We start from the raw sequence: 23,108 nt of genomic DNA on the forward strand, positions 1-23,108 counted from the left end.
CATGTTAACTCAGATAGGAACAAAGCCTAGACAGCAGAATAAAGTGCTATTCCAATCTTTTATCTTTGTTAGAGGCCCCATTGATATGAATAGGATTGTCAAGAGTGGAAAAAAGGTAAAATAGCAAATTATATTAGTTCAAATTGACCTCATATATATCCTAGATTATGTAACATTTTTATCTCTTGGATTAACAGAAGGTATGAGGTTGTGATTGTGAACTCTTTAAAATAGTAAACTGTGTGCAAGTGGGAAAAAGGCTGTTATAATAAAGACCCAGGTATTTGTATGCTTATGTAACCAAACCAAAGTGCTCTGGCAGCATCTCAATGAATCCTTATGACAGTGGCTGTCAGACTGGGGGACTGCCACCAGGGCCAGGTGGCACACTTCCCGCAGAGCCTCATGAGGAAGAGCCTGTGGCATGAGTGCCAGCTCTCGCTGCAGCCCTTTGTGGTCTGACCCCAAATGCTCGACACAGGAGAAGGCAGGCAGGACAGTTCCACCTGCCTCACATGCCTGTTTCTGGAAGCAAATGTGAGAGGTTGGACTGAGAATGACTGGGACAATAGCAGGCACCTGTGCCACAGCCACTTCCTGATCTGGCTCGGCAGGAGATACGTGGTAGCAGCACGGTATCCAAGCTGTGGTACCCTGAAAGACTATCTATCCCAAGCTGTGGCAGCCCAGCTGAGAACCACTGAATCTAGATTTGCTTTGGAGTTACTAGTTGGCATAAAAGTCCCTCATGCCCCTCTTAGGGCACCGATTAAAGGAGCAGGGCATTTATCTTAACCTTTTGCTTGTAAACAGCCTTGCCAACGTACAGATCTCTGTAAACATGGGTGATTGGTGCCTCCTGGAATTGGGGGGGTACAATTTGTGGGCAGCAGCGCTGGCAGCAGGGTGGTGAGTGGTGACCGCTTAGAGGCTGGTGTTGGCAGTGTGGGGTCGGGGTGGTGACTGCCCACAGAAGCTAGTGGCAGCAGGGGTGGTGAGTGGCAAACTGCCCACAGAAGTCGGTGGTGGTTGGGGGGCAAGCGGCCAATCCCGGGGGGGGGGGGGCAGATTCCCTCCCCCCCCAGTCGCTTATGTGTATGAATGATTCATTTTTAAAGAAAGTTATAATGCAGGGTAACTGCTGATTAGGGAGAGAACAGTACTTCCTGTTCAGGACTGGCAGAGTTTGCTTCGGTAAAATATTTAAAGTGCTCATGCTGGTTTGCCTTATTTTCTCTTGCTGTCCACTTTGAGACACAATCCACTCATTAGGAAGAGTTTGGGCAAAAATGCTGAAGGAGATTTTATCCAAACTGATTCAGAAGGTAAAACTCCTTATTTTCAATGAGTACCTGGTGCACCCCTGTAGGAAACCGCAGCTAACTGATGATGAAGAAATCATTCTGTGTTCTGATTTGGTTTTGTTGGCCTAAAATTAACTCTTACCACAGACACGGAAGGCAATTTGAAACTGGCATGTATTTAGGCTGATTCACTACCACCTTTCTGCCAACAGACCTATCATTATTTCTACTACTAACAGCAGAAGCCTATTAATAGTAGAAGTCTTGAAGAAAATCCTCCATCACATCACTCACTTCCTAAGAGTGTAGAACTGAAAACGACTCTGGCCCATAAAGTCTGGTCCTACTGCATTTCGGATAACACCACCACAGTTTCCTGACTAACTTATATAGCCCCATCTTAAAACCAATCAGAGTTTCTTACCTCCACTTGTCCCATTAGACAGGTGCTCTGGAATATTACTGATCTGAAAGAGAGACTGAGAGAAACCTTCTCCAACTTAAATGTATCCATGGTTTGGTTATACCCATTGTTGTTCTTGAGCCATCATTGTTCTGTAAATTTAAATAACTCTTCTCATTCCCATGAGTCTATCAACTCAAGATAATTACTGACAACCATCAGTCTCCTCTCTCCATTTTTCTAGGCCAAGGCTTTTAGTCTCATCTCACAAGATAGGCTTTACTGTCCTTTTAATATATATATTAAAAAAGATGCTAGAGAGGATTTCTTAGGGCAATATATTTTATTGGACCAACTGCATAGTTGGGATTGAGTTAGACAAGCTTTCAAATGCAAGACATTTTTCTTCAGGTCTAACCATAATTATGCTTTACTTGGTTTGTTCTGGTCAGATCTGAAGAGGAATGTTTTCCACTCAAAAGCTTGTCCAACTCTATCCAAATTAAACAGTTGGGCCAATGAAAGATATCATCCTAAGAAATCCTTGCCTCGTGTATAATTCTTGGACCATCACAGCTACAAAATCAAGCACTTAGGAATCCATAATAACTGTCCATCTGTTTAAAGTAGTGTTATTACAGATTCCTAAATGCCTTTTAATCCTGGCCTAATGTTTTCATTCAGCTGTGCTGTGCTGTGGGGGATTTACAACAGGTCCCTCTGAGAGAGCTCTGTTTCATCTGCATGTTCTTCACTGAATTAAAGGCTTTTTGATCCCATCAACAGACTCCATGAAAACATGTACTACAAATCTCCATGGGTTTTGTACCGTAGGGCACTTCCATACGCTGGGCATATGCAGGCCTCATGCAAGTAGGCAAGTCTCCAGTGAAGTGAATGGAATTGCAGCGTCTTTATACCAGGGCTGACAATGATTGCCAGTTACCCTATAAACAAATCAAATGAAGCATTTTTACTGCTGTTTTGGGTGGTTTTTAACTCTGAAGTATTGAGTTTTGAAATGAAAAAAAAAAAAAAATCACAACAAACCTTTCTAACTCTTGAATTGTATCCACATTGCTTAAAATTTCCTGCCCTACTTTTTTTTGCTGTGCTTATTGCCATTATGGTAATTCGCCCTGTATTTCAGAAAGCTGCTGTCCAGTCTTAATCTTTGCTAATTTGAAGATTATATTTAAGAACAAAAAACCCAACAAATATCAAATTTATGAGCAACACCATCTGCTCCATCCCTAATATCAGCACTGCCCCTGCATACCGGCATATACTTCCCTTGCCAGAGATAAAGCAGCAGGCAGCATTTTGAAGAAATATTTTGAAATGCCAAAGTTGTAAAATACTATACATTTCAACAAGCCATGTTTACTTTAATACAGTGAGGAAACAATATCCCAATTAAATACCTGTGTGTCCCAGGAGAGATCGAAGAGGGAACATGCTGTATTCGTCTGACATTATTTGATTGCACAGTGTACACCACAATATGCAAAATGATTATGTTTACACACCAAATTAGGGAGTTCTGTATTGATGGGGATGGGTTTCTTGTTTTGAACTTTTCCTGTCTTTACAATATCAACATTAATACTAAAAAGGAAGGACTGATGTGGATTTCAGGTGGGGCGGGGCACACCTTCTTGCTCAGCTGGAGTAGACAGCTTGGGCCAAAGTTAGCCCATTCATGCTGCAAGGGGAGGTGCAAAGTTTCCTGGGATGCTGGAGGACCGAGTTAACTTGAATATGGAGGGGACTTGGGACAGAAATTCAACAAACTAATTTAACCTAAATCAGTTACGTCTGATACTATATCCATCCAGGTTTACTGTAAACCAGTTCAGCCATTTTGAAAGCGCTTTATGTGTGCTGAACTTTTGTTGTGTTGCAGATTTGAATTGGTTTCCAACCACTTATACTGGTTGGTGTGCAACTTCTGCCCCTAGCCCTGAGGCTTAATTCCCAGAGGTGCTGGGTATTTGCAGCTCCCTCCCATTGACTTCACTTGGGGTTGTGGTGATCAGCATCTTCCAAAATTAGGTCCTGATCAAAGAATAGTAAAGTATGGGTTTAAAGCTAAGCGTTGCTGGCTCAAATACCTTTTCCCCCCCAGAGGCTACATTAGAAGACAGATACAGTCGTTAGCCTCTATGCAACACTACTGATTCGATGTTAAGAAATGTTGGCTTCCATGTTGGTCACTGTTTTGCTTAACTCCTCACACCCCTCCCCAATTGACAGAAGGCTCTCAGCACTTTAAAATATCAAATTACACTTTTGCAATTCCAATTATCCTAATAATTTCATGTCCATGTATAGGTACATCCAGATTTGATAAACATTCAGCTCTGTACTGAATTTCTCTTGGCTAGTCACTTTGTTTTGCATTTATCTTCCCTCTGAAGGAGTTTATATTGTTTAATTTTCAGTTTTTAAATTTTCAGAGAGGATGTAGAATAGTTTTCCAAGTGCATCATCCTTAGGACTCTGAAACAGAAGCAATGCCTAATCCCATATCACATGTACCATATATTTCTGAACATTTTAAGTACAGATACAGATAATACAAGACACGCAATATGTAATGTTTCACAAGAACAAGTAAAGGCAACTGGTAAACAAATTACCTTTAAAATTAAAAGATTTCTAAGTAAAGAGATGTAGGGCCTTGTGAAAGATTAAGGCCAGTATTTTCAAAGGCAGGAGCTCAAAATTTGGCTTTTAAATTCATTTAAGCACCTTGACATGCCCCAATTTAAAATACATTGACATCCAATAGAAAGTTACCACTGATTTCACTCAATGTTAGACTAGGCTTTAAGGGCACCTATATATATGCCTGATACCTGCTCCAATGCATGCTAATTAGCACACTCCAGTAGTCTTGGCATCTTGTGTATTCAGCGTCCCGGCACTTCAAAATGGCAGTGGAGGCACTTTAACTAAGGCTCATAGAACTTCAGCAGCTCCCCAGAGCCACTCTAATTAAAGCACCCCTACCCTAGCATGTGTAAAGGCACCCATTCAGCTTCATTACTATTGGTGCAGTGAAATACGAAGAACTGTTTTGGCAAGATTAGCATCAAACACTTCTTTTTACCGTTATTAATATAAAAAGTAGATGCAAGAGGCATTTATCTATTGTCAACAATTAAAAATCACCATGGAACTCTGTATTTCATGCCACTGGTAGCTACAAGAAGTAGGCATCATTTAAGATTTACTTTAGCTATGAAAATGATTTAGCCTTGAATTACTTAAGTGTCATGAATTGGTAGGTTAAAACCAGGGCTGGAACCCAGGAACTCCAGCATTCCACCTTTGGCTCTGATGTTCTTAACATCTCTAACAGTTCCCTCACAAAGAAAAAAATATACCTCCCTTGGAGTGGGCTGAGATAGAGTTAGTATTTGTAAAGCATTTTGAAGACAAAAGCTATTACTATACACCTTGACTTACTTATGTTATATAATGTCAGTTATGGTAGCTGACAAACACTGTCCATGAAGACACATCTCTTTTCAACAACCTTTAAACAAGCATTTTCCCCACTTTTGTCTGTTCATATGCACACAAAAAAGTTAATTTTTCCTGTTCGTCCCAATCCAAACCTTAAAAAATATGCCATCTACTGGCCAGTCTTATTTATTGTAATCACTGGTATATTGGGTTGTTAGAGAAGCAAAGCCAAAAATGGAAGGATGAGTTATGTTTTTATAACATTTGGAAGTAATTTGGAACCTAATGTGGACCCCTCATTCCATTCAAACCCCTCTTGGGTCTGAGGTTTCAGCCATACTTTTCTTTATGAAAAGGTTAGAAAAATAAATCGGATACAAAGAATAAATTTAGATGCAAGAAATCTCTTGCCATTCATGAAACAAGGATAATCATACTTTTCTTAACATTTGCAGATAATTACAAGAAGAATATAGAGGATCTGAAATTTTGACCTTTACAATCAGTACTCATACAATCAGTATTAGCTGGAACCTCAGGCATTTGGCTTAGAAAGAGGAATACATACTAACTGCCCCAAAATAGCTTTCTTTAGATGAAAGAAAGCATACTTGCTTAACCACATCATTTTTTGATTTTTTTTTTTTACAAGAACCAAGTGGAAGCTCTGTATATAAAATAAAGGAAATACTACACTTTTAGAAAAGTGGATTTGCAATTCCTATCCTTTTGGATAGTGTTAGTGATGTGGCCAGGGATGACACCTCAAAGAATTAAGCCTTTACCTGTTCTTTTGATGGTATCTAGGTAAAGACCTAAATGCTTGCTAGTTTCCTTTGTACCATCTAGCTTCCGCATGGCTATTGATTAATGGATAGACCAGATTTATAATGCATCTTTACAGAACCACTCCCATTCAAACCTTCAGTAGTTGGTTTTAATTCAATCCCAACACTTTGCCAACGATCTTCATGCATTCTAGGAACTTAAAGAGCAGGCTGTAATTATTGTAATACCTTTTTTTGGCAAAGTCCACAGAAACAGAAAATGCAGACCTAGTAAAAGAATACTTACAACACCACATTTGAAACACTGGAAACCCAAGTTGGTATTACTAATTAGAAAGCAAAGGCAGAATGAAAACCACATAATGACCTCTTGGAGACGGAGCTCAATAACAATGGTCTGACAAATGCTCATTTTGGACATTGTTTACCTGCTCACCAATAGAGTGGCCATCCAAAAAATGGATATGCATATACTTATAAGAATAAAATCATTAATGTCATTGATGACTTTATTCATATATGTATATGCAGCCATCCATTTCCATAATTAATTGAGTTAAGATGCTTTGTGCAGTGTTTCAGAGTGAAAGCTTACAAAGGTATTTTCTTCAGTGCTTCCCTGGTTACGTGAAAGGAACCCTGCAGGCTAAGGAATTTTCTTCTGTCCTCTTAGACTGTGTGTAGCAGCCATGGAGGGTCCACTGTGCATTTGTCAGAGGTGAGACTCAAGCCAACTTTTAGAATGACATCCCAGAAAGGGCCTTTAGAGATGGGAAAAAGGTTTAGCATTTAACTAGAGCCAGTAGCTTGGAACATCCAGAGCAGGTCTATATGTGCCTATTAATGCACTGGGATAAAGTCCGGAGCTTATTGCTCCTGGGTGCACGTCTTCATGTATGCCTGGGATCGCAGTTCCTCGAGCCAAGTTGGAGCAGCCGCAGCTGGCAGGGGGCCCCCAGGGGCTCATCTTCCCTCAGTTGTGTGCTGTGGAGGGGCTGGCTGGGGCATGAGGGTGCTACAGTGCAGGGCTAGCTGGCAGGCAGCCCCTGCACTGAAGCACCTTCATGCCCCAGGCAGTTGGAGCAGTGTCTACACATGCACTGCTGTGGAGTTATTACTCTGCTGCCAGATAGTAATTGTACTTGCAAGTACTATCTGGCTGCAGAGTAAATTTGTTTACTCTAGCCTAACACGGGTGCACATGTAGACAAGAGACATCTACTGTACAGCGTATAAGTCTACTGCGCACTCAACATCTTGTGTAGACATAACCCCACAGAAGCAGCATACAGGGACTGGGCTAGACTAGCAGCCTTATAATAGCTATAAGCACTGCTGTCTGCCCAGTCCACAGGTTGGGGTGTGGAGCAGATTCTTTTACTTGATCCAAATAATCTCTTTTACTTAGTCCAGACCAGTTATTTTGGGTTGTGGGAAGGAAAGCATTCTAATCCTTAGCTATCGTTAGCTGTTTTTAGTTGGTCTAATAAAAAATATCAGATTTACCCAAAGAAGCTTGTCAACCCTTAGCTACTGGAGATAAACTTTTATCTGCGATTGTAAGGGATAGGCCTAGGAGCAATGGCCTCAAACTGCAGCAGAAGAAATTTAGATTGCAGATTAGGATGAACTTTCTGACTATGAGGGGAGTCAAGCACTGGGAAAGAGTACCTAATGAAGATATGCAATCTCCATTCTTAGAAATTTTCAAGAACAGATTAGATAAATGCTTGACTACATGGTTTAGTCACGGATGGTCCTGCCTTGAGCAGGGGGCTGGTCTAGAACTTGTGAAGTCCCTTCCAGCTATACTTTATGACCTTAAACAATGCTACTTTATGTCTTGTCTTCCTGCACCATCTGCTTACAGTGACTGAAAAAAATGTAATCTCTGGGGTGCTTCCTGTGAGCACAACAGCAGTATCTACTTGGCTCAGTTCAATAGAGAGTGATCTTTTTAAAGAGCTCATGTCAGAAGACAAGGTTAGAAGGTGTTGAAGACTAAGGCACATGTAGTTACATATGATGTGTTTTAAAGAGCAGTGGCTGGAAAAGGGGGCTTTCATAATCAGTAGATATCTGACTAATAATTGCACTTTCATCAGACAGATGTCTTTGCCTCAGTCAGTTAATAGTTCTCCGTCATACTGTCTTTATGAAAAGGTGGTATATTAAGCAAATCGCATTTTATCATCTTTTAATAATATAAGATTTGAGATATTTTCATGGAAAGTTGGCTTTATATTTTTTTTCTCGGAAAACCAAAACAATTGTTTTGAACAAAAAATAGAACAAAAAATCAGTTATTGGCAATTTTTTCAAGCTTTGGCTGTTTACAACAAATGGGGGGTAGGGTAGTGGTTTTCAGTTTTTTGATGCAACATCTAAGTTTCCTGTGGATAAATTAGTTTTTCCAAAAACTGCTAATCATTCATTTTATGGCACCTCTGTGCTACACGTGGCTTTGGCAAATCCACTTCAACTTAAATTGAAGCTTGGAGCTGATTAACCAATCACATAACACTCAGCTACAGTAGAGGCCAAATATCAAACAACAGCTTACAAGTTTTGCAAACATGTTAGTTGGGGTGAAAAGAAACCTAAACATTTTTAAAGCAGTGTTGAGAAGCTGACAATACTTAAAATAGGACTAAGTCAACCTAGGAGATAACACCATGCTGATTAGCACATGAAAAATTATCTTTATTAGTGATAAACTAAAAGCCAACAACTGTAACAGCAATGCAAAATCACATTAGATAGAGTTTCAGAAACTTCTCTCACCAGAGGGACATTAGAAAGAACTAAAGGCTGTTTTGTAGACTAGAAGAAACCTACGCACACAGGGAAAAAATGCAATTATAGGCTAGCTTTATGATTAGATGTGTGTAGTGAAAGAGAGCCCTTTGCACTTTATAGCTGAATCCTTTTCTTTCTGAATAAGTTTAGTTGTAGAGCATATTACAAGAAATTTTTACTTCTGTTGGAAAGCTGAAAAAAAAATCTTGGTTTTAGGTAACAGCAGCCTCCATAGAAAATTCTTGTATAAGACTAAACCTTACAACTGGGAGGAATACTCACCATCAACCCCCTTCTCCTCTCTGGTTCCTTTCAGTGTATGCACTTAAAAGCACTGACTAAACCTTAATGCTCTGTGAGGTAGACAGATGGGTGAAGTGAAGCAGAGAGAAGTAAAGTAACTTGCCGACGGTCAGTGGCAGAGAACACAGAAGTTCTGACGCCTGCTCCCCTGTTTCAGTCAGTGCACCGGTCCAAATGGAAACTATGAAGCAGAAGGCAATTAAAAGCACCTTTCTTTCTATCATTCTTTATGGTACACTAACAGCTATTTAAAAAACTAGGCATGCATAGAAATGATGCAATGTCAGTACACAATAAGAATCATACTTCAAACAGAAGATAACACTTGCCACTTACAGTTTGTAAAGCAAAACTGATGCATTGCAAAAGAAAATTAGAAAAAAGCCCTCCATTCACCAACATTCTTGCATATTAAATTCAGCTTTAAAACAAAAATATTTTAGTAGGTTAATGTTTATCAAATGTAAAACACTGGAAATACAGCAGAGAAAGAAGTGTTATTTTTAGGTTCAAGAATGATCTAAAGAACAGTGAAAAGCATGAACGAGCATTCAACAATATCCCTTTAATTAAGAGTCCAGAGAGAAATTAATTGACAACAGCAGAATGTTAAATTAAGTACTAGAACTTTCATTGTCATGTTAGTTAAAAATTCGTTTAAATACAGAAATACATGTGATCTGCTTACCATTATGCTATTGTCTGTAGATGTTACACCTGTATTTCATTGCCATTCAAGGTACATGCTCAGGTTTTAGTAATACAGAAATTCCACCTTTATTAGAAAGCCAACAAGGATCACTATCTAAAAGTCCTCAGTAAAACAAATGAACATCCGAAAAGGTGGAATATCTCTAAATTAGGACATAACAATCACTCCCCTTCATGAGAAAAAATAAAAATCACAGGGTCTGACATGCCTCTCAGATATAGGCTTGAGAGATCCAAGAATAAGAGTTGCAAACCACCTGCTAGAGGGTCACACACTTGTGTATGCTGGCTAATGTGGCAGGCAGAAAAAGGGGCAGGAATAGTCTCTAATCTCAAACCTGTTGCAACTGAACCTAAATTCCACTGTGTCAAAGTCACTCCTCATCCTTTTCTTGAGTTACCATTTTCACACCAGCAGCGTTCCTCTGGTAACCCTAAACCCTAACCTTGCTGTCTAATTCAACCCTTCCTTAATAGGTCTCTGCCTGGAGCATGTCATGAACACTCTTCAGTGCAAGTAGAACAATGTAAATGGGGAAAGGTAAAATGACTTTACTCAAATAATACATAGTGTGGCAGGACCCAGTGGTCTCCAGCTTAACTCCTGACTCAGCCAATATAGTTGCTTCTCTGCGGCAGGCCCTGCCGTTTTAGGTCTTAAACCTCAAAAGAACCTCTGTCCTTACCTGAAGGTGATGACCTCAGTTTCCTGATTCAACTAATTGGACTGAAGTACACAAATGAACTGGAAGAGGAAAGAGACCGATGACAACTTGAGTTACCTTTCACACCACAATACCTAGTTACAAATGGATACAGCCTTTCCCAGTGTCCCACTTGTCACCAAAATTAGTAAGTTTTCCTTGTTGGTTCCCTGAAATTTTGGAATTGACTGGATAACCATTAAAAGGTGGCAGATTACGGACAGGGGCATTCAGCTGATGTTAGGTCTCATTCATTCAGCAATTTCTCTCTCTCTCTTTCTAAATTGACCTCAGGCCCCACGTCCCAACTTCTTGAAAAACAGAATGAATGATCGCATATCCCTCGAACACCATTTTACTTGGTCTCCATCTATACAATTTGTGTTGTTGGCAAAACAATCGTCATTTCCACTGTATACAAAATGAAGGCCAGAGGAATTGCTGTGCTAGATGCACCACCATTTCTTAAGGCTGCTTCTTGATAGAAAAAAGAGATCATATCTGGCAAGTCTTGAGTGATTTCTGTTTTGCCTGTGAATATCCAAGCCATTTTTCCTCTGACTATCAAGAGAAATGTTTAAATAGCAAACGTTATGACTGAAAGCACTATGAGATGAGCTTACACAAGTCCGTTGGTATATCTTTCTGCTTGCCACAAACTGACTCAAAGAAACACAACAGGCATACTACCCTTATACTCCAAAAGGAAAGGGATCAAGTAAATGTGACTTTTTAAATCCAATTTTGCACTGGTCCAAGTAACAAATTATTTTTGACCTCCTGAGGAGAAGAGAGGACTACATCTAGACCAAGGTATTGTTTCAAATGTAATTGCGAGACCTTCGGAACAGATGCTTGTGAAAGTATGCAAGTGATTTCATGAAAATGTAAATATCCGTTAGGTCTTGCACCCTTAAGCAGAATCTGAATGGAATGGTGACTCATAATGATGCAAAGAGGATTCCTATTGGAGACAGACAAATTTCTGTGAAGCAAATCAAGCCCTTTGGAGTTCAGGAAGATAAGCTTTAAGTGTTAGTACAGTAGCTGTTAGATTTAATGTAGACCTTTATTCATTTAACCTCAAGATATTAGAGAACGGAAGTTATTACGAGAGCCTAGATCACACCTTAATCCAACTGAAAGTCATCCATGTAAGGGAACTCCTATATAAACCTCTGCTGTGGAGTCGAACACATATTACTGCCAGAAACTTGGAAATGCTGACCCATCTAACTGGAAATGGGCACTGCCTAGCTAACCCATTACACACTTTTTGTGCATTTTCTTTATTAATGAAGTGGAAAATCCCAAGGCCAAAGGTCTCAAACTACTCTTCAACTGATACCTCGTTATACTTTGAAATATCTGGCATAATGTAAGATTTCTTTGTGCTGTCTTTTATTTGGTATTGGACAATGCAGTAATAAGCACTTTGCCAATGAAGAGATCTAGACTAGCTTTCCAGATCCCATTTGTAAAAGATAATGGGCTTTATTTGCTCGATTGCTCTTTTTTTAAAGCAGTTTCTTAGGGAAGGTTTCCTTCCAACTTTTATCAGGATAGCAAAAAACTCTCCCCTTAAAAGGAATAGAAATTATATACACCAAATTGAATGACATCTTCAGTGCTTGCAGTAAAAGAAAAAAAAAAACCCAACATATTCTAACACTACAAAAAAGTTAAAGTAAAAAAAAAAAAAATCCCAAAGGCCAAACCCAGAATCCCTAAACTTTAATACTGTATTATACAAGTAAAGCAATAGAAAGCCTAGTAAATAGGCTTGCAGCACATAGAACTCCTTAAGTTTCACAACCACAAAAAAGAAGTATTGAGAAAGAGGCAACAGTGCCTTTCTTGAAGATCACTTGCAGTAAGCCCTGCAGGTAGATATCTGCTGGCCTGACAGCTTTTACTCCTGTGAATTGTTTCATGGTCAGAGAAGCAAAATCACAGTTTATACAGTTGGGGTGCAAAGACCATTTCAAGATGGACAGTTATTTTTAACAGAGAGATAAAGTATCCATGTGAGATGATAAAGAAGAAAAGTTATTTGCATTTAATGGCCAGATTATTATTTTTGCTTAAAAGGTCCAATTCTTTGTCTTTTAATTATGCCTTTAATACCCTTGCTGTCCAAGGGAAACAACTTCTTGCACAATTTAAGGGCCCTAACTTAATATGAGCACTATTGTATTTCAGCTTTCCTTTTTAATGGGCTTGTTAAAATTAAATTTACTAGGTGTATGGAGATATACAGTGATTTATTCAATGTTCTGGTTCAAGAAGCAGCATCACAATATTTCATGCAGTGTTGTACATAATTTAATTTGCACTTCTGTATATAAATTTTTTACTATTTTGAACACTATTGCAGCACTTAAAAACATCTAATTATTTGCAAAAGATTGGTAAAATACTTAAAGGATTTAAAAATAAGGGTTTTAATGCAACTGACAAGAGAATAGAAAAGCAATTTACTTAATGAGATACAATCCTTTATGTTTGAAATCAAAGTTACATACAACTAGAGTACAGTTAAAATATATCATATAGTTCAACACTTAATTCCTCAATTGTGTAAAATTAACAAGCCTCTACTGTCATAGATATACAATTTTTCATACTGTGAAAAAGATTTTTGAAATTAAATACAAGTAACATGATAGTCTTGTGGCTATATTTTTTATGATTGTATTTAAATGAGAGGGTTTTATAATATTCACATTGTCAAATGTACTTACTAATACCATGGAAACTGTAACCTCCTCCTTCTTCCTTTCCAAAGTAAAATCTCATTTTCTTACTGAAGTCTATTATGCCATGTTAGAAATTTATTTTACTTTTCATACCTAACAGGCTTTTGATAAAATTTTAAAAAACCCATGGAAATAGGAGGCTTTTTCAACTTATGCTCAGATGGAGTTTATTTCCAACATCAAAAAGACGTTTGAATTGGTCTCCTAGATTTTTCTGTCTCACTATACACTGAAAGTGAATTATCACTTTTTAATTTTAATTTTTTAAAATTTTTTATTTTTTACAAAACAGAAAATCTTGGAAGCTTTTTTATAATTATAAATGTAATGACTGAAAATTAAAATCATAACAGAATTAAATTGTGATCTCCAGCATTTATTAAAATTTTTTAAAGTTCATAAATGACAACAAAGTTACTGTAGAATTTATCGCGTACAGCTAGCATACAACAGCATGTCCTCAGTCTAAATGAAATACAAAAGATTTTAATGTTTTCATACAAAGAATTTTTTAAATTTATTAACGTGATGATATATCTTTTTGTTACATAAAATTTGCTACAGCAAAGTCTCTTATACTTTCTTGCATGTATGTAAATATGGGTGGACAAAGACTGCGATCAGTGACAGCCTCCTAATGACGTTGTGCAAAGATGCTTGACAACCTAAACATACAGAATGTTGGATGGTACATTTCAAACTAGCTTGTAAAATGTCTAAAAAGGCTTCTTCTTTTTTTTTTTTTTTTTAAAAGGAGTGTCATACAGATTAAAAGGAAATAGTGCCAGTGGTTTATCTGACATTTAAAGAAATACAATGGCTATGCATCAATATAGCTCACCTTTAATAAAAACAATTCATCCTTGTATATGCACACAAATTGATCATAAAATATGATCCTAGTTTATTTTAAACCGTTTAAATGTGCTGTTTTAAGACAGGTCACTGGGATAGCCAGAATCAAGTGTACAAATAAAACTGGTATGGATAAATTTAAAAGCAAAAAAAAAAAAAGTGCTGAGTCACTGATTATTAACAAACACTGAAATAAATGTGTAAAAGTGCTGAAAGCTAACACAGGGTAGCAATATCTTTTAAGTCAGTTGGTGAGAGTATACAAACATAATTAAGCCAAATACTTATCTGTGTGACTGTACATTCCATTTCATTGAAAGAAAGTAGACTAGAAATGAAGACACAACATAACTAAAAACTGGCAGTTTTTAACTTTGTCTCTTTTTCACATGAACGAAGCACTGTAAAAGCAAAATAATCACAGCAGTACTCCATCCTCGGTTTACTAATATAGTATACCAGAATAAAAACTTGGCAATAACCTTTATTCTTAAACAGCTAACCAAAAGATAATCTTGTTCATCTAGCAATACATCCATTACATTAAATGCATTTGTTAACCCATGTCTCTTCTTATAGCTAATAGCAGAGCAATTTTTTACGTTTTTTTTTAAATTGATGCCTTTTTTTAAAATTAAAAAGGTTTGAAACAAGTAATACTTTAGGAGCCCCAACATTGGCATTTTTAAAAGATTAGTCATATGCTGTTACAATACTGACCAAAACTTCCTTTAAGAATTTAGGATTTATGGTGCTACAATCCATTTAACACCTACCAACTGAAATGCTGGCAATTCACTTCATTGAATACGGTCCAAAGCCCAGACCAAGTAGAACTGCTCCTGCTCAAGAGACTGTGTGCTTCCCATGGCACAGTCTGGCTATGGCATATTTATTTACTGCCCAGGTGGGGAACACAAAGGAAGGAGCCAGTGAAGAGAACTACAAGTATGTAGAAAACCAAGGCACGGGGTCTAGCTGCTGTCCCCTACTTAAGCTGTCCAACTGATTCCACCTAAATTTGGTCAGTCTCCAGGAAGAAGGGTTTTTAAGTTAATTTAGCATACACTTATATGGTGATAAATACTACCTTCAAAAATGCTAAAAATGCTGGCTAGATTTAGTCTGAGCTACTAAGAAAGTTATTATAAACTGTAGCCTCAGACACAAGACAGACATGAAATATTTGCTGGCACAGACTAGAAGCAACACTTATCTTTCACTTCAGTCTAAATCACACTAGCTGCAACACCTTCCATTTCACTCGCACAAATAATACATTATTCAAAATAAAATGGAGCATTCGTGGGTAAAAAACTACTTTGTTTTAAAAGGGGGGAAATGAACAATACACAGAAACAAAGGAACAACAGAAACAAAAGGTAAGTAGGAAAGTGGTCTAGTATTGTGTGTTACAGCACAAACAGTGCTTATTTAATTGTGCCTAGTTATAAGGGTTGGTGCAAACTGCACACATGGAAGATGGCAATAAAGACCTCAGTCAGCTTTGTGGAATGAAGTAACTAGGTAACTGTTTTGACATATGACGGTCTCAGCTCCAACTCATCAGTTAACAGAGTGCAAAGATCCCAATGTGAGCCCTGATGTCATCTTGTCCTCTTACATGTACTAAAAATCTGCAAATTCTTTTGCACATTTCTCTGTTAGAGACACACGAATATCTTCTTCTTCATAGTCATCAAAGTTGCTGGTATCTCCTGGGCCTCTGCACTTTGGTATGAATGGAGCTTCTACCTATATTTGAGATAAAAGCCATCTAAGATGTTAATCAGTCTAAAATAGTTCACTTGTAAAACAATCTAGATTTACTGATATAACAGCAAGCACAACCAAAACATACACTTTTCTATTAGTGGCAAGAAAGCCAGCTTAAGTTTGGGTTAAGAGGTAAACTGGTTTAAATAATGATATTTACTTGGGGATTTATAAAATGAACTCATTATGCAGTGCTGGAATATATGAATAGAAATTTAAAATAATAATATACAATGTATTGACAAGCATGAATGACTTCCATTTCAGAAAAAAGTTTGGCTCCCTCCCTCCCTGTCTGTCTGAGCTACCATCTCACACAGAAGCCTGAGCACATACAGCTATTTGTGTTCCTCTTGATTTAAAATATTTCACCATGGCCAGGGAATAGTATTCCAAGATGCCATACCACATAAAAGATGCAGTTTTTTAATTTATCTGCAGATGCAGATTTACTTTTTGTTTAGACTTGAGCATCTAACCCCAGGCTATGATTCTGCTCCAAAGGATCACAGTCTCTCATCATTTTATACTATGATCCCCCAGCCCCCACTCACCCCTTTAGAGAAGCTATTAGCATTAAAAAATAATTTAGCTGTCTGCATAAGTATGTGCCAAACAGATGACAATGCACATAGCTGAACCAAGTATCCAAGTACTCAAGTGAGTTTAGCCACATGAGCTGGGCCTTGTTTTGGCAAGTGGACCTAGGCTATACTTAAATCAATGTCAGAAGAAATCCTAGCCTTGGCTGAAGTCTTTATTTAAAAAAAATTCTGTTGGCACATTGCCAAAATTATTTTATTTTGGAGAAATGCAACTCCAGCACAGCAAATAATTCATATGTAGCATTTTTAAAAGGAAAATAAATGAATTGACTGACTACTCAACTGAACACTTACTGGGAAGGGTGTGAGATTGGGGCAAAGTAATATGGAGAACCATACAGAGGGAGGGAATTCCACTAACTGGAATTCTTTGAGATTCTTCAACATGTGTTGTCCACAGGTACACCCCCACTATGTGTGCACATGTCTCAAGCACACAGGGTGGACACTTTTTGCAGCACTGATATAGTATGCATGGACCCTGCATACTGTACAGGCATAAAGGGCAAAACACACTTCCTACTTCTTAGTTTCATTTGGACCACAATCTCAGAGTTTCAAGACCCTGAGAAAGATGGGAAGTAGGGCAGGAAGTGGAATATGTGCATGGGGACAACACATTGTCAAGAATACCAGCTGCTGTAAGTTCTCTTCCTCCTTCAGGTGTTTGTCCATATGCTCATTCTCACTATCAGTGACTCCAAAGCATTGCCTATTTCTCCTAGGCTAACTATAGACAGTCAAAAAGCCTAAGGCTGAATCAATTCAATCTTTACAGGTTAGTCTACACTGAGTAGATTGAACTGATAAGCAAGTGAACGCACATCCACTTGATTCCTGAAATGCAGCCACATGCCTGCAGTGGCCTGCCCAAAAGGAGGGGGGGAGGGAATGGGAGAGGGGTAAGCACTAGAGCATACCTTCCTGCTCAGCTGGAGCAGACAGCTTGGGTCAAGACTAGCCCACCCACCCTGCTGGGAGGAGGTTGCGAGGGAGGTGCAAAGCATCGGATTGTTGGGGGACTGTGAATTCTGAAGGGGATTTAGGACAGAAGTTCAATAAAAACTGATTTTACCTACTACATTCACCCAAGTTTACCTTAAACCATTTTGGCCATTTTGAAAATGGTTTATGTGCACTGGACTTCTGGGCTAGGGACAGACATTCAAAAAGCCTGAGCCTGAATTGATTCAACCTTTGCAGGTTAGTCTGACTTGGCTAGGCTGAATCAGGTTGTAACTGCAGAGACATTCCAGAAATACAGGCACATACTTGCAGTGGCTTAGGCTAGAAGCCAGGGGCTGCTAGAGCAGCCCTCCCTTCCTTTCTACAATGCTGAGCTGAGGGGGTGGGGGGCATGGCCAGGCCCTGGCACGATGCTCTGATTAGGGAGGTGTTCCCCCCATTTCTGACCAGCCCAGCAGGAATTGATAACTCAGTGTTTATCACCCCATTAAGAACACAGAAGGACCAGCTACCTGTTGATTCTACCTTTGTCCCATCTGCCACAGCACAGACCACAGCCAGCATGCAGTCTGCTAGCTAATGTTGAGGTGTCTGTGTAAGGCAGACAGGATAGGGATCTTTGCTTAGCAGGGAGTGGGGAGGGGAGCAGGGGAAAGCCTGCAGTTTCTGTGGAGCTCCAGCCAGAAAGCAGAGGGGAGGGGCCAGCTCTGCTGTGGAGCAGAGAGCCCTGCCCAGCCTAGAGAGCATGCCAGGATGCTGGGGGTGTCTGATTTAATTTAAACCAGGAAGGGGTCCGGGACAGACATTGCATAAACCAGTTTGACTGAAATCAGTTAAGTGTGATACTACATTCAGCCAGGTTTGTCTCAAACCGATTTCAGCCATTTTCAAACTGGTTATATGCACTGAACATCTGTTCTGTTACAGGTTTAAAGCAGTTTCTGATCACTTAAACCGATTTGTGTGTAATGCCGGTCCCTAGCACTGCTGAGTTACAGATTTGAACTGGTTTCTGATCACTTATAGCAGTTTGTGTGTAATTTCTGCCTCTAGCCCTGGAGGTAGCTTTCAGAATCCTAGCCAAACACCAACTACAGGACCAGTTCATTAAATTCAGCAACACCCCTGCAAGTTTCCATGATAGTACAAGGCTTGAGTAAAGGTATGCAAAAAAGCCCAGGTGGTTTCGCAGATGTCAGATGTGAAGACAAGAGAAGTCACTGAGCTAACCTCGGTTTTGGTGGAATGAGATCTGGCCAATGACAGTATGTTCACTTTACTGGCCTCCTAGAACACTAACACGGTGCAACATCTAATTGGATAGTCTCCACTGAAATCACTACATCTTTGGAACTTTTGGCCAAGGAGGTTTTCTGAATAGCTTAGCTCTGTGGCAGTAGGGCAGGTCTCAGTTCTTTGTAAAACAATACCTCAGTTCTTGAGGAATGAGTCTTGGAAAACACTAGCGTGTCGATCTGTGAACTGAGATGGAATTCAGTGATAAACTTAGAAACCTTTGGCAAGTCCACAAGTAGACCAGTATGGAATACAAAAAGGGGCACGGGGGAATTTTGCATCAAAGCTTGGTTCTCAGCAACCCTTCTTTTTGAAGCAATGACCACTTAACAGGCCCCCTGAAGAACTTCAAAACTGCTGGGTAGAACAAGACTGACATTCTTCAGCAGTGGGTTGAGATGACAGTATTCCTTAAATGAGTCAAGGAATAAGTCGTCACAGCCTGACATGAGTATATAGCCCAGCAGAGCAAGAATGAAACCTTCATAAGGAGAGACACGACACTGGGGCAAAAATCTACCCAACTTGGCTTACATCTTCCTGCTGAAGATGAGAAGGTCTCTAACAGGGGGTGAACAGACCCGTTCTCTTGTCAAGTGCCATATAGGTTCCAGGGTGCAAGATGCAGGGTGTATAAATGTGGTTGGAGTGTCCTGCCCCTTACTAAAAAGGGAAGGTTTGATAGCAATATGTAAATAAGTATATAATGGTGCAAAAACTGCTAATGTCTCCATTTTAAACTTGAGTTCGCAGATAAAGTGCTGAGATTTCTCAAGTCTAAAATGGATTGCTATTTCTCTTTCAGCTTTTTAAACCAGGAACTAATCACTGTAGAATCCTTTTCCTTGAGCTGGAGGAATTTCTTCCACTGCCCCAAAAGGCAGTCAGGAGATTTCTTCTTCTAGTAACACCCTGTGAGAAAGGGACAGGGAAAGGGAATTTTGGGTGGGCAGTGAGCTGATTTGGTTAGAATCGACTGACTTGCTGTGAGAAACTTCCTTAGAGTTTCTTGCAGACCATGTATAAATAGAGAAAGAAGAGTGGAAGTCTGCTAAAATTGTCTTTTCTCTGTGCGTGACACTTTTTTTCAGGGGCAGGTAGACTCCAGTTAAGAAAAAAACGGCCATTTTGAGTCACTGAGCACATCAAGGTAACAGGAGCTGAACAGCTCCACTCATTTGAAGGTGAGATTCTCCATCATATTCTGAACCTTCCTTGGGAATCCAGAAAAAATTGTCTTATGACTACAGCTGAGGCCCTGGTATATGAGGTAGCAACCTGCAACTGATCTTAAATATATTTCTGAAGTACAGCAACAGATTGCTGCAAGACACTTGCAGAAAAGGAAATTTGGATGGCCTTAACAGGACTTGGTAGCTGGCTAGCTTGAATTATAGGTTAACCAATGAATGCAACTTCCTCCCCAGCAAGTCTAACCTCCTTATCTTTTAGAATGCTGTGGAGCTGTTTTGCTTCTTCATTAGCCACAACAACATTAAGAGAGCAGGACATGGGATGGGAATAAAAGTATCAGGCATGACTTGTCCACCTTCCAAGCAGCACAACCCGACACAATGCATTTCCCAACACATGGCTGGATCAATAATGAACTCATTCATAGAATGAATGCCTTGGATGGGAAGAGACAGCTATATCTACCAGCCTTTGCAAAATTCAGCCAAGTCCTCCAATGGAATATTTAAGGCTAAGACAGCCCTGACTCACAAGATCTGAGAAACCTCCCAAATCATCCATCTCTAGCAGCAGAGAAAGGATATCAGCCTCATCCAGAGAGGAGGTTAGGTTAATGCAGATCCTCTGTCATGGAACCTGGATCTGAAAAATCCTTCCAATGGGGGGAGGGGACAGCAACCAGTTATACAGAGGGCACCTGTGAAGTTAAGAAAGAGAAAGAGGAGTCTGGTTGGTCCAACTTCTCTGTGAAGACACTTATGGAATGGTACACCTAAGACTAAAAACAGTAACATTGGAAAGTCCGGGAAAAATCCTTGGGGACACTGGGTTTGCCAGCAGGAGACCCATAAAAGATAGCTAACATTTCATTTTTTGTGGCTCTGGTAAGAACCAAATGCATAAGCAGAACGGTGGCAATTGTTAGCTTGGACGGAAGAGTTTGATGGCAGTACCAGGGGATGTGGAAGCAGACATGGCTCTCTAAGTGTGGCTGAACCTTGCAGATCCACAGTTAGTGCTAGAGAAGGCAAGGGCAGCAAAGAGGGTTCCAGTTCCATTTGGATCAATAAGTAATTAAGAACTGGTGAAACACACCAGCATGACAACAGATGCTTGAAGTCTTGGATGTGGAGGAGAAGCCAAAGAAGATTGGGCGAATTCTCAAAGGAAATTGAGATTCTCTTTGTTGATGCTAAAACCACAGATCTACTCTGAGCAGAGCAGGGATGCCAAGGAGGGTCTTGGACTTGTCCCACTGGTTATTGCATAACAGCAGAGCATTTTCTATAGAACCAGAAAATGGTGTCAAAGCTTTAGTGCTAGAGCACTGTTAAACTTCATTATCTGGGCTCAGTAGAAATCATTTTGGGTATATAAGAGGTTGATGGACACTGACAGGAAATTGGTTCCTTTTGCTGGTCAGTGACACATGAAGTTGAAGTTCTGTCTTCTTGATCAGAAGGTAAGCTCACGGATGTGCTTAGGAGATGGATCATAACCCAAACTGACTCAGAGCCTGAGTCGAGTGACTGAAGTACATGTACTCAAGCACAGTGGAAACATGACAAGCAGTCAAAGGAGAGTGGGTAATAAGAAAAAAACAAAGAATTGAGGAGCTCAGGTCAATGATAAACAGATATAGTCATAACAAATATATCTGCATTGAACCTTGGAGAGTCTACACCACTCAAAACACAGGGCAGACTCTGATATTACCTTTCTTGTTCGTAAGTCCAAACTTACGTTTCGGTGAACTGTACTAAAGAGGAATAACCTATACACATTCTACACTCAAGCTCGGAGGCTGGCCCCAGAAGCAAGTTCACACTTGCTAAATTAAACAACCCTGTAACCTTTTTAAGCCAATTCACTTTCACCCATTGAAGCCATAAGTAAATCCATAAACCTCTCTTACACCACTAACAGTCTCCATTGCAAAATTGTTCCTGAATGGTCCACTCCATCTTTAACATTGTCTGTGCACCTGGAGTGCATGCAGATCATTCTCAGTAGCTGCTGCTAGCTTCTGGGGGCAGACAAAGTTGTGCTAATGTGTGTACCTTAACTCTTAGTTTCATGTTTGTCAGAAGTTTGAGCATTCCTAAACTGACATGCTGGAAGGATGCAAGACAAAGGGCAACCATAACTCTTTAATAGAAGTTTTTAGTCAGTAAGCTAAATAAATAAATAAATAATTCTAATAGTATAAAAGACTTAATCTGCCTGTCCGTCTGTCCATAATGCTTTATTCGCCCTCTGATTGGCTCGGCAACTGAGCACAGGGGGAAACCGGGTGCCCCTCCAAACCCAGGAGGCACCAGTCACTGAGCCAAGGGGTGGGGAGGGGGAGTCCCTGCATGCTCTGCGGTGGATCCAGAATTGGACTGGAAGTACTTCTGGCCCACTTCCGGGTCTGCTGCCAAGTGCGCAGGGGACCTCCCCCCCCATGGTCCCGTGGGACACTCCATCAACCCCCACCATCTCAGTGTTCACAAGCCACGCCTAGTATCTTGAGATACGCAGAAAAAACATAAATCTGTGTTTATGGCTAGATCATCCAATCTCTCTGAATCTATTCGGAGGCTTCTGATTTGATTCAGAGAGATTAACTTGTCTCCTGATTTGATTCAGAGATTTGGCCACTGAATTGGGCCAAATCTACTCTGAATCGAAGCAGCAACTGAAGCTTTGCACAGCCCTAGTAGCCAGAACCATTAACCCACAGTGCTGTTACTAATATTTGAAAAGTCAGATGGCCCCAACATGAAGAGGGGTTCACTGCACTTGTTTTTTCTAGAAGGAGATGAAGGAGTGATTCCTGGCTTGAAGAGCCTGAAGCCTAATTTGAGGCAAACAGAAGTGAACAAGCAACAGCTTATGCATTTACTTAGCCTACAGGATCATAAGTTCTTACTGCTCTTACCCATACTCTCTATCCTCTTGAATTATTTCGAAACAACTCCTTAATAACAGGCCTGGATTACTGCTCTAACTGTGATGGTCTAGGAAGTGAGAGATACAAACGTGTTCTGGCGGTATCTTTTATTGACACCAAACTTTGGGGCAAAGCATCCACGCCAGAAGATAGGCGAGTGATCCAGGCTGACCTGGACAAGCTCAGCAAATGGGCAGACGAGAATCTGATGGTGTTTAACACCAAAAAATGCAAGG

General features: G+C 39.8%; 1 protein-coding gene across 4 annotated transcripts in view; it reads right to left on the bottom strand.

Moving 5' to 3' along the window:
• Positions 1 to 12,914: 12,914 nt before the first annotated feature.
• Positions 12,915 to 23,108, bottom strand: part of PRKACB (protein kinase cAMP-activated catalytic subunit beta) — a 63,930-nt gene continuing 53,736 nt past the window's right edge. For all 4 annotated transcript variants that reach the window (XM_019531191.1, XM_019531194.1, XM_019531193.1 and 1 more), the window contains one exon: positions 12,915 to 15,855. In XM_019531191.1, the coding sequence (XP_019386736.1) occupies positions 15,730 to 15,855 (126 nt within the window). In that variant the 3' untranslated portion in view covers positions 12,915 to 15,729. The remainder of the gene's footprint in view (positions 15,856 to 23,108) is intronic.

Source organism: Crocodylus porosus, unplaced genomic scaffold (assembly GCF_001723895.1).
Source record: "Crocodylus porosus isolate Cpor-Errol unplaced genomic scaffold, CroPor_comp1, whole genome shotgun sequence".
NCBI lineage: Eukaryota > Metazoa > Chordata > Crocodylia > Crocodylidae > Crocodylus > Crocodylus porosus.